Here is a 13,588-nt window from a genome sequence, read left to right on the forward strand (position 1 = left end):
TAAAAATTTATATCGTTCTCTCTCTTTCTCTCTCTCTCTCTCTCTCTCTCTCTCAAACATTTATATATATTTTAATTAGATCTCATATCAATTATAGTTGCGCGAATTTATATATTTTTTTTTATTATTTAATTAAAAGTATAAAAAGGTTAAAAGGTTAAAAGGGGTAAAAATATATATAAAAAGGTTAAAAGTATAAAAAGAGTAAATCATGAATTTATTGACAAAAATCAAGATGGTTATAACTTTTAAATTTAAAAAACATATTTACAAGTATAATATTTAATTAGAAGGAAAAACGATAATCTCTCAGCATTACCGGAATAACGAAAGAAATTGTGTCGAGACTGTCATTTGTTAAGTCGCAGACAGAAATCGAAATCGCACTTCGAAACTGCTCATTGCGAAACGCGGTTGAGGCGAGTCTTGTAAGTATACTTGACTTAATTTTCATTCACGGGGCATTCCACGCCGGCAGGAATTTCAAACCATTAAGCACTCGCTATCTTTCGGCGAGTTCGCCTTGCGTAACATAAAGAGAACGCTTATAAACGTGGTCTACGCGATAGTTAGAACTGTACGCACCCTCTCACACCCGCTCGCTTTCTTCTGTGCCGCTACTACCCCTTTTGAACGAGACTTCCTTCTCAACGGTTCACAACCGACACCCTCCCACCTCTCTGCACTCGATGCCAAACCGCCTACCAACCTCTCCCCCTCTCACCATCCTCGTGTCAGAATTATTCCGTATAATTATATTCGTTTCGGAACGACACCCTCGGGGCTCGAAATTGAAATTAAGCTTTCTTGCTTTTACACGGATGAAAGAGAGAGAGAGAGAGAGAGAGAGAGAGAGAGAGAGAAAGTGAGAGAGAGGGAGAAAGAGAGAGAGAGGGGACGGAAAGAATGAAGGACAGAAAGAGATGAGCGGATACGAAGACGGAGAGAGATCGTGCAGCAAGAGCGGTGGGAGAGATTTCTCTCGCGTCTTCTCCGCGACGAGGCCGACTACGGTTTTCTGTAGCCGCGAGCTAAGGCTCCGTTCCCTGCCCTTAGCTCCTGTTTTTCCGCTTGCCCTACCCCCAAATCCGCACGTCTTAATCTTCCCTGGAATTTCGGCGCTCTCCCTCCGGCTATGCAAAGGACTTTACCGAGGGGTCGACCGTTCGTCATGCTCTTCTACGTATCCAGAAATAAGATGTCTATATTACGCACCCAATTTTGTATTTTCCGCTGTGAATTTTGATCGTGCGATCTGCGATTTCATGGACTTATCCGCGATTTTGCAAGCATATTATCTGAGTTTTATAATGTTACGGTAAATTAATATGACGATGTTAACATTACATACATTTCATTGTATTATTTAGTAATTAATGGCTGTTATATAGTTGTTGCTTACTTTATTATTAAAAGTCTATTAATTATTTCCAGCGATTTGCGTAATATTTGAGCATAATAATTTTCAATTTCCTCACCGTGCTTGATATCTATCAAATGACTAAGGAAATTATTTTATTGTTTTTTATACTTGTCTACTTAATACTTAATACATGAAGTGTTTGTACATTACTTGAGAGAAATCATTGGACTCTGAAATGAATATACTCAAATACATTCCAAACTTTTTATCCTGACAATTTTTTTATTCTTCTTTCGACAGTCTTCTCCTTTGATTGCCTCGCTTCCTTCGCTTGGGTTTTTAGCAAAACACGTTTAAGCTCGCAATTATTTAAGGTAGTTCACGGTTTTCGTACTGCAAAACAAGACCGCGGAGACAGAAACTAGTAGCGGGAAACTGGCGACTGTTGCTGCTACTTCTTGCTGATCCTATTTTATCGTGGTATATTGTTGCATGCTGTACTAATGTCATGCGGTTATGAAGGATAGAATGCCATAACTTTGAGCACGCTTTAATGGTATACCTTAAACTCGTTACTTATTTTATTACGGTGCGATCTTAATACGATCACCGAGATATTAAATAAATTAATAATATTAGTATCGTACAAAAGTTTTTCTTTTATTTAAAACATGTCTTATCTCATTACGTAAAATGCGGTAATTAATAATGCTTAATTTGTAGAATAATAATTCGCATACTCATTTTACAGAATAATTATAGTAATAAATATATAATTTATGAAACAATTTGTATACTCATTATGTCGTAATAATTAATTAATAATTAGATAATACATATAGCATAAAATATCCCTCCTTTGTAAATGTTTCACATTCATGACTTACACTTTTATCGTTCACAATTATAATTGGCTAGAAATTATGAGAGCTGTACACAAGGGATTATTATTAATTGCAAAAGCGACTTTTACTTCTCGTTGCATATTGACTAAACAGTGAGATTTGTAGCGTTGGCATAGGTTGCACTTTGTTTTCAATGAATGCGACTATAGCGATCGTGGTAGCCCCCAACGCAGTTTCCTGCTGATCAGCAGAAATTAGCATAGTCAATTTATGTTGGTCTATAAATAACATGTTTATCGTTATAATTTATGTGCATCGCGATGTGCCCTATCGACATTTACGCAAAGCGAGTTTTAGGTCAGAAAAAAGACGAATGTGTTTTATTCCGCGTTGTATATATAGACGCACACATAATAATATTTTGATTAAGCTTTAAAATGACAGAAATCTGTTCAATCATTTGAAAAAACTAATCAATTTGTATCAGAACATACGCTTTCTTTTTTTAAATTAAAATTCAAAACTTATCAACTATGCTTATTGATATTTTTCCGATATGTGTTTGTTGATTTAAAGAAACAGTCAAAGATATAATCAGTATATCGAAAATTGATAAAATATATATAAATAGCTGTTTTAATAAAATCGTTAAATATATATATAGTTCAAAGTCGCATCAGCAGTGAATCGGGGATGAAGATAAAATCGCAATATATTACTGTTTTTTCACCGCATGCGTCAGCAATTGATAAAATCAAATGTTAATCAAGATTTTATGCGTAAATTCTATATAATATGTATTACTTGAATGCATATGAGTTTGAAAATATTGTGTAATTTAAATATGTCATTGGTTAATGTATATTTCTATTGCGATTCTTAGGCAAAAATTGCATTAACATCTTTGTAAATGTAATATAATGCTTGCAATCAACTTACTCACGTATTGATATTAACACAAGCGTACATTCAGTATGTTAATCAGTATATGTCTGCGAAATTTTCCTGAGAGAGAAGATAAAATATGTGTTTCATCAGAAAGTTCATAAATGGAGGCGTACGAGTTCTATACTCCTTTATGGCGGACCTATATGGAAAGTTATACTGTGTTCGCTGTCAAGTTAGAACGCTCTCTCGTCCGGAAAGCGATCTGTCGCGTCTATCAGGAATATGTCGTGAGGCCGCGTATAATGGCCGAAAAGACCTGGTTAACTGCAAAATTGTGCCGCGGTCTCTCGTGGAATTGCGTTGACTCGCGCGTTTACGCACAATCGATGCATCTCCATCCCTCAGCTCGCCGTCGCCTCTGCGTGTTTGTAATTGCACACGCGATCACGATGTACATGCACACGCCTACGTACGTGAGTGCGGATTCGGAAAACACGAGAGAGAGAGAAAGAGAGAGAGGGGGGGAGATGGAAGGAGGAGAGGCAGAGAGGATGCGTGGACCGAGCTTTCTCTCACGTGCGAGTGCGAGCGGTGCAAGCGAAATAGGAGCGTACGATATGCAGCCATTTGCATACATATAGGGTCATTATAAATATACCGACTCCCTACAGCCGTGTCTCTCCATCGTCCAGCCCATCAGGAGCAGAGGCCGCTCGCGAACTGTCCGATTGCTCCGCTTATCCGTTATTGCGCCCGTCGACTTTGCTGTCACCACCTCTGCGCTTCGGGACGTTCCCAGGTCTCGGCGGTCGTTCCGGCTCTGAACAAGCGTTTTTCATGGATATTATAGCGGCTGCGGTACTTCCCTGCGCGAAACACATCCGGTGAGATTGCACGGCACACCGGCTGAAGTGTTAATTACGGCGTTATCGCCGCCAGAAGCCACGTTTGTTTGTTGTGCATTTCTTGGTGGATTTCACGGCGACACCGTTGCGAAATGTTTCGGATGATATTCTCGTGAAATATCCGGTGAGAGGGACCCTTAGATATCCGGATAAACGCTATATGGATTAATTATTTTATACGAGATTATTAAATTTGATAATTTGTTAATGTACAATTATAATTGCACACTTTTGTTCCCTAATAATTTCTGATACGTAGAAATAACTGTTAAAATATTTTGTGTATACATATAACAAACTTTATTCCTATTTCACTTATAAACTAAAAAAAAAAAGATTTATAGACAGACATAAGTCGCGTTTTAATACAAATAATATTCTGCATTTTTTATCATATCGTTGCCAGTGTATCGATTATGGTGCAAAAAATACCTCAGCAATGCACAAGTGTAAACACACATATTGCCGTGCGGCCGACGCACGCACGCGATACGTCGTCCTCGATTATCCGCAACTCGGCAAAGTCGATAAGGGCCTTCCCATGCGAAAGCGATAAGTGCGAATCGCTTTGCAGGCGTGGACAGAGAAAAAAAAAAGAGAAGAATCACAAAGCATCGACAAGCGGATGTAACGACTGCGCTCGCATGACATGTGAAAAACTTCCTAATGGCGCGTCTACCTCCGCGTATTATCGCGGCCTTTGGGAGACGCGGAAAAATATCTCTTGACGCCGAAGCGACCGTAATCTTGCAACGGCTGCGTTATAACGCGGACGATGGTACAGGCGCGATGCTTGCGCGGGTGCATCCTATTAACATATTCACCAGCAACGAGTAGTAAACTCTTTTCTCCCGCGTACGCGGGCACGAAACGGGCGCTATAAATGGTACGTTGATGGGTTTGCGCCGGGCGCGTCAACGCTTGCGCCCCGAGTTAGGGGTAGATGCGCATTACAAATGCTAATGAGGAAGCGCATAGTAGATGTTCCGCATAGAATACATTACCGTCTCGTTCCTCAGTCATTAGCCACGAAAATACGAAATTTCCTGGGCGCAGTGTGTACACCGTATCTATCGTGCTTCGCGAGCCTGCTCGTTGATGGCGACCCGATGGAAGACCACCGACCGCGGGCGCTCTGAATTATAGATGAGTCGCGAATCGCATTTAAAGTCTTTACAATTGTCGACTTTGCCTTCGTTGATCTGCGCCACTATATTTCTCCTTTGCTTCCCAATGACAGTGGATATTTGATCAGAGAGAGTATTGTGATGGAGGAAAATATGTTTCACATTGTTTCACTATTTTTTATCTGTATAATATATTCATGTAGAACAAAACTAAGGCAATAAACCCTTAATACAAAGGAGAAGAAGTTTATCTGAATTATCTATGTAAAAAGTATTTTATGAATTTTATTCGGTAAGTAATAGATAGTAAAGTTTCATGCCAAAGTATTCTTTATAAATTGCTTTGATAATTACATTGCATAGTACCGTTTTGGTACTGTAAGTAATTGAAAATATATTATTATATATTATCCTATGTTTGGTATAATTATAAAACATTATTTTATTATTTCATTCGCGAATACGAACAATTAATAAACGTTGTATAAAAAAATATTAGCGATTCGTTCAGTAATTATTAGTTTTGAAAAGAGGAAATTTCCGGAAGTGTGGATGGTAAACGCTGCGAGATTGCGAGGGTGGTCCGACGGGAATTTATTGATGAATTAATTACAAGCATGTGCGTGATTCCTTCTACGACGATAACCGCCAGCAATTTTTAATTAACACGTGCGACAAAGGGAGCCAAATGACCAGTGCTGATCGATTCATCGGCATGGTAACCACATGCCTTTGGTTACACTTTTCTCTTAGCGAACTAATACAAAAGTGAGGAGAAAAATATTCATATATACTTTCGTCGAGATTCTTTCATAATAGAATAAGGCACCTTATTTATAATACTAAAATTTTTTATTTTTTAAATATTAATTTAGTGCATAATTATTTATAGTCAATATAAGAATAGCAAATTTCGAAATTAAAACTCCAACATAATAGAGACACTGGCTTCATTATTGTGTAATAAATAATCATCCATTCACTGACACGAGGGATATCGCTGAAACTTAGCGTAATGTAAGTCTATCAAAAAAGACACCGGGAATCCGTGCTACGTTAAAAAGACAAGAAATCGAGTCGAACGTCAAAAAACCAAGAAGATATACATGACGACATCAGCAACGGAAGTAACGGTAACTGTTTCCGCACGAGAAACGGCGCTCTGCGCGCCCTCGGTCTCGGGATCGTCTGACCTACCCTCTCTTCCACCACTTCGAACGAAGGAAGGAACGAGCCAGACTCCTACCCTCTGCCACCCACTCGCCCCTCCAGCCTGACGAACCACCCCTCCAGTTACCGCCGCCGCCGTTGCCGCCGCCGCCGCCGCTGCCACCGCCGTCGTCGCCACCACCACCGCGATACATTGCGATACAGGGTTCTTGTCTCCACGCTGCCTACCTACGTGCAGGACCAGCGCTCCACCAAATCCATAGTCCATTACACTCTAGTCTACGAGACGCCGCGTCACACCACCGCTCCGTATCCGCCTATTCATCCGCCATTATCATTTTTTTATCCATCGCTTGTAACACCGTGACACTTTTTCCCCTCTCACCGTCACGCCAACACCGATACAAACGCCGGTCGCATAAACACAACACAATATCAGGACGCACGCGTACAAACAACCACGCTTACGAACCGATACGCGCCCCCCTCGTCGTCGTTCTTCGGCGCCCGCTCGTGAGAGACTTTGCTCTGAAAACGGAAAGGCGTTTTTTTCGCGAAAGTGACATTTTTCGGCAGTGCGTGACGGCAAGTTCGACAATTGTGACAGGTGCTTCAAGTGCGTATGCTCAAGTGATTGTTTTGGTGCGAGGCAACGTGAGATCCTTCCAGAAAATACGCGTTATCAAATTGAAATCCGCCCGTAGAGTAGTGCTCGTGCCCGACGGCCGAACGTCTTTTATGGCCTAGCGAGGAATACGAAGATCCGTGAGATTTCTAGTGACACTGTCGATCCGAAACCTATTAATTAACGTTGATCTTGATTAACCCGCTAAAATTATTCAAGTTCTTTCGATCATTGTGAGACAGGAAAATATTATCAAAATAAATTTCACTTAGATATCTGGTGAAGAATCCCCGGTATATCAAGAACGATTTATTTTACATCCTTAGAAATTGAATAACAAACGCTGATTGATATCTGGTTTGTACCTATCGAGATAAAAGGATATTTTGAAGCAGCTGCGACAATCTCTGGATAATTCGATTGACAGAATAAGCGCGCACCTGATACTCCACGCAGTCTCTCGTATACATCTCGACTTCTTCTCATCGTTTAATCGATTTACTCACCGAATCGTGTTCCACCCTTTTGTCTTGATTACTTGCTGGTATATATCTCGCCGCAACACGATTAAATTTCTAAGCGCACACAAGCGACGACGTTTATCCAATTCGAACATCTTTTCCTAGAAGCGAGAAGTGATATCTTTACTGCGGCAGACGCGCTCCCTCGTTACTATCAACTTTCGTGTTAATATATAAATAAAAGTCAGCCTTGATATTCCGGGAATTTGCGTGTTTGCGGACGCGCGGGGCGCTTACTTAAAATTCACAGCGTCGGGATTTCATAAAAAACTTCGGGCGCGACGTTGACAACGAGACGCAGGGTGAAAGTAGTTGAACTCAAGCTAGTACGAGCCACGTGAAACTGGTCGCTACCTCGCCGGGCCGCAGAGATCCTGGAGGCTTGAAAGCCCCTGGTTTCCCGCGCACAGCAAGAGCGAAGCACACACAACCACCCCAACCAACCAACCGACGAGTCGACCCACCGCCACCAACCCCTACACACAACAACCCAACGAAGCATCCCCCACTCTGAATCGCACAACAGCCTGAGCGGAAGTGCTAGTCAGTCGGCGAGCGACCTTCCAACATTACGGGTTAGGTTCCCTCTTTTTCCACCCGTCGTGTCTTTAACCTCATTTGTACGATCGCGAGGACCAGCCGCTTTGTTTGATTTACCCGTGGAAGGAAGTAGAGAAAGTCGCCGCAATTAAGGGTGTTAATCCTCTTACAAAGATCGGAAGTAACCGCCGCTTTTTATTTCACGTGTCATTCGCGCGGCAATAACGTTTAACTAGATTTCTATGATCCATACCTGTCATACCTGAAAGATATTTAAGGCAGCGTTATAGAGAAAAGAAAGAAAAGAAAAAGAAGGTGCTATTTGAACGATCAGTGATTAATCGTTCTTCCAATTGTGCGTGTACCGCGAACCTCGTGTCTTCTCCCGCAACACGTTTGTAAGCGAATATCTTCGTGTGACGCGTGCGACTGCGAGTGTTGTTCACCATAGTCTGATCATCATCAGGAAGATTTTAATAGGTTTTAACGAATAACATAACAAAATTGCAAATTGAGTACGGTAGACACATATGCTGCAGTATCTTCAATTATAAAGCGGGAACACACGTTTTATGACTTACATTGTCGAATCAACCTGACATAGGGCGCTTGGACAGATTGCTTCGTTACAGACTGCTGAGACTGAAACATATGCTCCGCCGACTACTAGGAAGACATCGTCAGTTTGCCGGTTTATACAATGCGATGAAACGTGTTCAACAGTTGTACTGTCACAAACGAAATAACGATTAAGTTTCAAAGCCCGTTGTCCGTCAATTTAATATTTCATTATTGCTGATGCTACGGTTTGTCTCGAGTATTTACTGTAAAGGAAAGAAATAATTTTTTTGACAGAAAAATATATTGCGGACTTTTTTAATTGCGGTGACGTATTACACACAGAAATCTATATTTTGCAATCCACAACCATACCGGCACTCGCACTGATATAGATCATCCAAGTCGACCACGTGGCCGTGAAGTGAGCGTCGACTGTGCCAAGAGTATGCGGTAAACACATCCCACGGGGGACGAGATTCGATAAAATCTAGCATATTTCTCAAAAACATTTCCTAGAAAATCGTGACAAACGTGAAAGGCAGTTCTCAACACAATCGCATCATTCGTGTGGTAAATAGCGGTGTTATAATCGGTGTCAATAGAGTTTAATAACTGGAAGTATCGGCGGCTGAACCCGTTTGTTAAAACTCACATCTTTCTTTGAGACTGCAGTAAGGACTGTGATTTTCCACTGATTTGTTTAACGTAAGCAAGCCTTCCACGTGTGAGTGTCGGTATCGCGTTACATATTTAAAAAGCAAAGTCGAAGTGAAGCGATTCAAGCTTTCACCGTTGATTGTCCATCGCTCGATCCAAGAAGATTTGGAACAGATCAACGATCGGCGTTCGTCACGCGCAAGTTCGGAGTAGATCGCCCGAAGTTAACAACAAAGTAGCAAAATCCCGCCCGCAGGCAATCGTGAGTTTAAAGAGGCCCAAGTTGAGGTTGTTCAGCCCGGCTCAACGATCGACGTCAACAGGACGTATCAGCAAGCCCCCCAACAAGGAGGGTGGGTGCAGTGGTGCAGTGGTTGCCGGAGGGCCAGCGAGCTTGGGGTGGCCTCGTCCACAGGCGCCTTGGCACCGAGCGCACCGGGCCCCGGGGCTGCGGTGGTGGGTTGCCTGGTTGGGGTGTACCCGTGTTCTCCCTCCTCCACGGGGCCCAGGGGCCCCCTAACTCATCATCTCCAGGCTATCCCGAATCAGCAACAGCCGATCGGCTGTCGTGCTTGTTGCTGCGCGCATAGCAATCACCAGCCAACTTCGGTCCAGCTTACCAGTCAGCGGGGCGGTCTATCGCTGAGGGTAGCGAGGGTGGCGTCCACCACCTCCGTCCGAGCCGCCCCCTACGCCCACCCCCAGCACCAGGGGCTGGGGCAGGAGTGCAGGTAATGATAAATCATTAAACATACATTGTAGCTTCACTTCGACACGTATTACTACCCCCCTACTACTACTACCACTAGTACCACTACCACTACTTCTACCTCTACTACTACCACTACTACCACTACTAGTGCTACTGCTACGCTTCTACTCTGCTCGTCGTCGTCGTCGGCAGTACTTGACAAAAAAGTAATATAATAAAAGTAACGATAACACGTAGTAGCACGCCGAAATTAAGAAAAAAATAAAACAAATAAAAAAAACACGGTTGATGGAGTAAAGAAAGTTACCCAAAACCAAAAACGCACGAAAAAGGTGTAGGGAGGAGACGGGGGCATTGGGTGGAGGTGGTGCGCACATCCTCGGCAGCCCGATGCTGTTCGTCCCGTTCACGGTACCCACCTTCCCTGCGACGCATCATCAGACGACTCATCCTGCGCATCAGTCGCATCATCAACAGCTGCAGGCCAACACCCAGAATCCGGTGCAGCAGCCGCAGCAGCTCACCCAGTTGAATCAGCTGAGCCATCTAAATCATCAGGGCATCGTGCCGGCGACGACCAATCAGCCGACTATACACAGCACCAGCTGTTCGCCGCAGCAACAAGCAACGACACCGAATAAGGTAAAAGATTATACGATTGCTTGGCGCGGCTATATGCAAAAGGAATGTTCCGAAAGTATCGGGGAACGTCGACTCATTTGGGGACATACGTTTTGTAAATGGCTATCGTATTGTGTGGCAAATATTATAATAATAATCGTATTGCTGTATTTTGCTATATATATTAATTATGTCAAACACGCACGTTTGTATGTCTAGGAAAATAGCGCTATCATAATAGCACGCTATTACATAGATATGGAAATAATGGCTAATTATCATGTATAACATAATTATCACATAAGCAGGTCCACGTTAATCAAGCAAAATGCGTGCTTGATTTTATGAAATTTTCCCTTAGTTTTCTCTAATGCAATAAAACGCTTTCAAGTCTCTTAATAGTAACTTCAACATATCTTGTTTTATTATAACTAACTATTATATATATATAGTAAAAATAAAATTACTTCCATAATTTATCAAATAATACTGCTGTAAGATGATATCAGCAATATTACTAATAGCAGTAATAAAAGAAATATTACGTGACTCTTAATATCAATGCCAGCTCAATATCAATATCATTTATTATTGCGCGCGTTTATTAAAGTTTTATTCCATAACCCGAATATCAAAAAATTAAATTTTCTTAATCAAATATAAATAATTGTCGATTATAAATAAAACAGCATTAATAAAACAATTAAGTAACAACTATCAGTTGTATATAATAATTACCACGAGCAAATATATTTCTTAACTTTAATATCTTCTTTCATGTAATTAAAACTGATATAATTTGCATATGCAGGAAATATTTGCTCTATTCTTCTCGATATCATATTTTTTTATCAAAGAAAAGATGGAATATAAAAAAATTTTAATATTACGTTACAAATATAATTTAGAGAATAAAATATAATAATCTAAATGTGATATATCCATGTAATTATATCCAGAGTAATTATAACCTTATCTACTTATTATATCAATTTTATAATATTTTCGTATACCATCTCTATTTATAATTTTTACATTTAATATTTGAAAGTTGGGCTATATGGGTATCAGTATAATCGTAGTAGATGCGTAGCAAGCATAAACGGACGAACTGTTTCGATCAAAATAATGTAATATCCACGTCGCGTTTAATATCGCTCGTAATATCGCGATACAAGTTTCGAAGCTCACTAGCTAATAGATATTTATTAACATTGAGGCCGACAGCCACGATCTATAATCTATATAACGAGGAGAATTTCCCTTCTGGCCGTTGTACGGACCCTGAACGACCTTTTCCTCACCGGTATCGCCTATGGTGTCGGGATTGTTTCTTCATTTTTCTCACCCGCGCTTCCTCACCAGCCATGCGCTTTTATTATCCTGGCGTAGATTCAAGTCAATTTTCTTTAGCAAGCCATAACTCGCCGGAAGATTCTCCCGAGAAGTACAGCGGCTGATGCGCCATAGTACGAGCGAGGCGTTACAGTGTTGGCAGCGGGAACGCGATTTAATTCTTGAAGTCTGGCAATCCACGGGTGGTGCTTCCTTTTCCGGGGGTTCGTCTCCGTGTAGTCCTTGTAGCTGTAGCACAGTTTGGAAAAAGATCTTCAACCCTTTCCGCTTTTGGCGCCGGCAGGCCAATGAGGAGAAAATATATCGCGCGAGTTATCAATTATAATGCGCTTAGAAAAAGAAATTTTTCTGTAGTAGGTATAGCTACTCTTCTAAAAAAGTATTAATATTATTTTTAGACAATTAATTTATAATATTAATTAATTATCTAAAAATTAAAAAATTCAATCTTATATATTAATTTTTATTTCGTAAGTATAATAGCATATTTCCTAAAATATGAACTAAAAATGTACTATATTCTGTGAGACTGCAATTGGAGAAAGTTTAAAATTACATTTGCAACCTTAAATGAAATACATATCATAAAAAGAAACCTTTTATGTTTAAAAGAAAATCTTGTTTTGAGATTTAGTATCGGTGATAGAAAGATTGATATAGGCCCTAAATAAATGAAAACGTTTACGTGTATTTAACGTACGCTATGCGAAACGTTTGATCAATAAACGATGTGTGAAGTGACTCTTACGTCACTCTCTATGTATATTACGCTGAATATACTATACATCTATTTCCATTATGCCGCATATAAGTACACGTCATGTAATGCACGTGAAAATGTCGCTGACTTAATATACGTAGCGAAGTCCCCAATACACGTGCACTATTACGTGCAACGTTTACGCATTACATATGTGTATATGTACTATGTAATTTACATAACGATAATGTATACTCCGTTGTATACATGTATATGGTGTTATATATGCGCGAGGCGCGACATCCGTATGTATTACAAATTCGAAGTGTCTACACGTGACTGTAAAATGTGTATTCACGTTCTGTGTATACACACACCGCTTCTTGAACTGCACGTATAAATTTCTATAAACTAGGATACCTGAATGTGCTCAAAAGATGAAATGTTAACTTTCTACGTATACAGGATTTTTGTTCAAGTAAAGTTAAAGGGCTTATTTTATACAGAATTTGTTAAAGCTGTTTGAATATATAAGTTATTAATGTTAGGACATATTGAATATATTAAATCATTTTTTTGGTTTTATTTTTAAATATAGGTTTTGACTGTATGAATGACGATACTCTATTTCTAAATTCTACAATTACACTAATTTAAATGTAATTAATCCGTCAGAAGTCAATCCACTTTTAATTTAAAACCAGACATAAGTAGTTGTTTATAATTCATAGAGTCAGCATAGTTCCATTCTTACTCGAATACATAAAAAAGATACAATTACAAGCGCTACGCTATTATATTCTTCTAATAACACATAAGAAGAAATGCGATAACACCTGTTGCCAAGAGTGTCTACCATCAATATTTAATTATGATTTGATAGCATTATCTTTTATCGACGTAATTTATTAAGTGTGTATATTCCAATATGTTCCATAAATTTCTTACGAAATATATCTACAGAATATCTGCAGACATCTCGTGTTTCACGCGCGCA

General features: G+C 40.1%; 1 protein-coding gene across 6 annotated transcripts in view; it reads left to right on the forward strand.

Annotated features, from left to right (window-relative positions):
• The window catches only part of LOC112456887 (nucleolysin TIAR), a 529,776-nt gene that overhangs the window by 115,406 nt on the left and 400,782 nt on the right, over positions 1 to 13,588 (forward strand). The window contains exons 1-2 of one of the 6 annotated variants that reach the window (XM_025019674.1): positions 8,501 to 9,933; positions 10,247 to 10,556. The exons of 4 other annotated variants lie outside the window; for them this stretch is intronic. In XM_025019674.1, coding sequence (XP_024875442.1) covers positions 10,305 to 10,556 — 252 coding nt within the window. In that variant the 5' untranslated portion in view covers positions 8,501 to 9,933; positions 10,247 to 10,304. Of the gene's footprint in view, positions 1 to 8,500; positions 9,934 to 10,246; positions 10,557 to 13,588 lie in introns of those variants that run through there. One more of the 6 variants, XM_025019679.1, reaches the window with a different exon arrangement.

The sequence above is a fragment of the Temnothorax curvispinosus genome, unplaced genomic scaffold, assembly GCF_003070985.1.
Source record: "Temnothorax curvispinosus isolate PA1 unplaced genomic scaffold, ASM307098v1 QBEX01007285.1, whole genome shotgun sequence".
In the NCBI taxonomy this organism is placed as follows: domain Eukaryota; kingdom Metazoa; phylum Arthropoda; class Insecta; order Hymenoptera; family Formicidae; genus Temnothorax; species Temnothorax curvispinosus.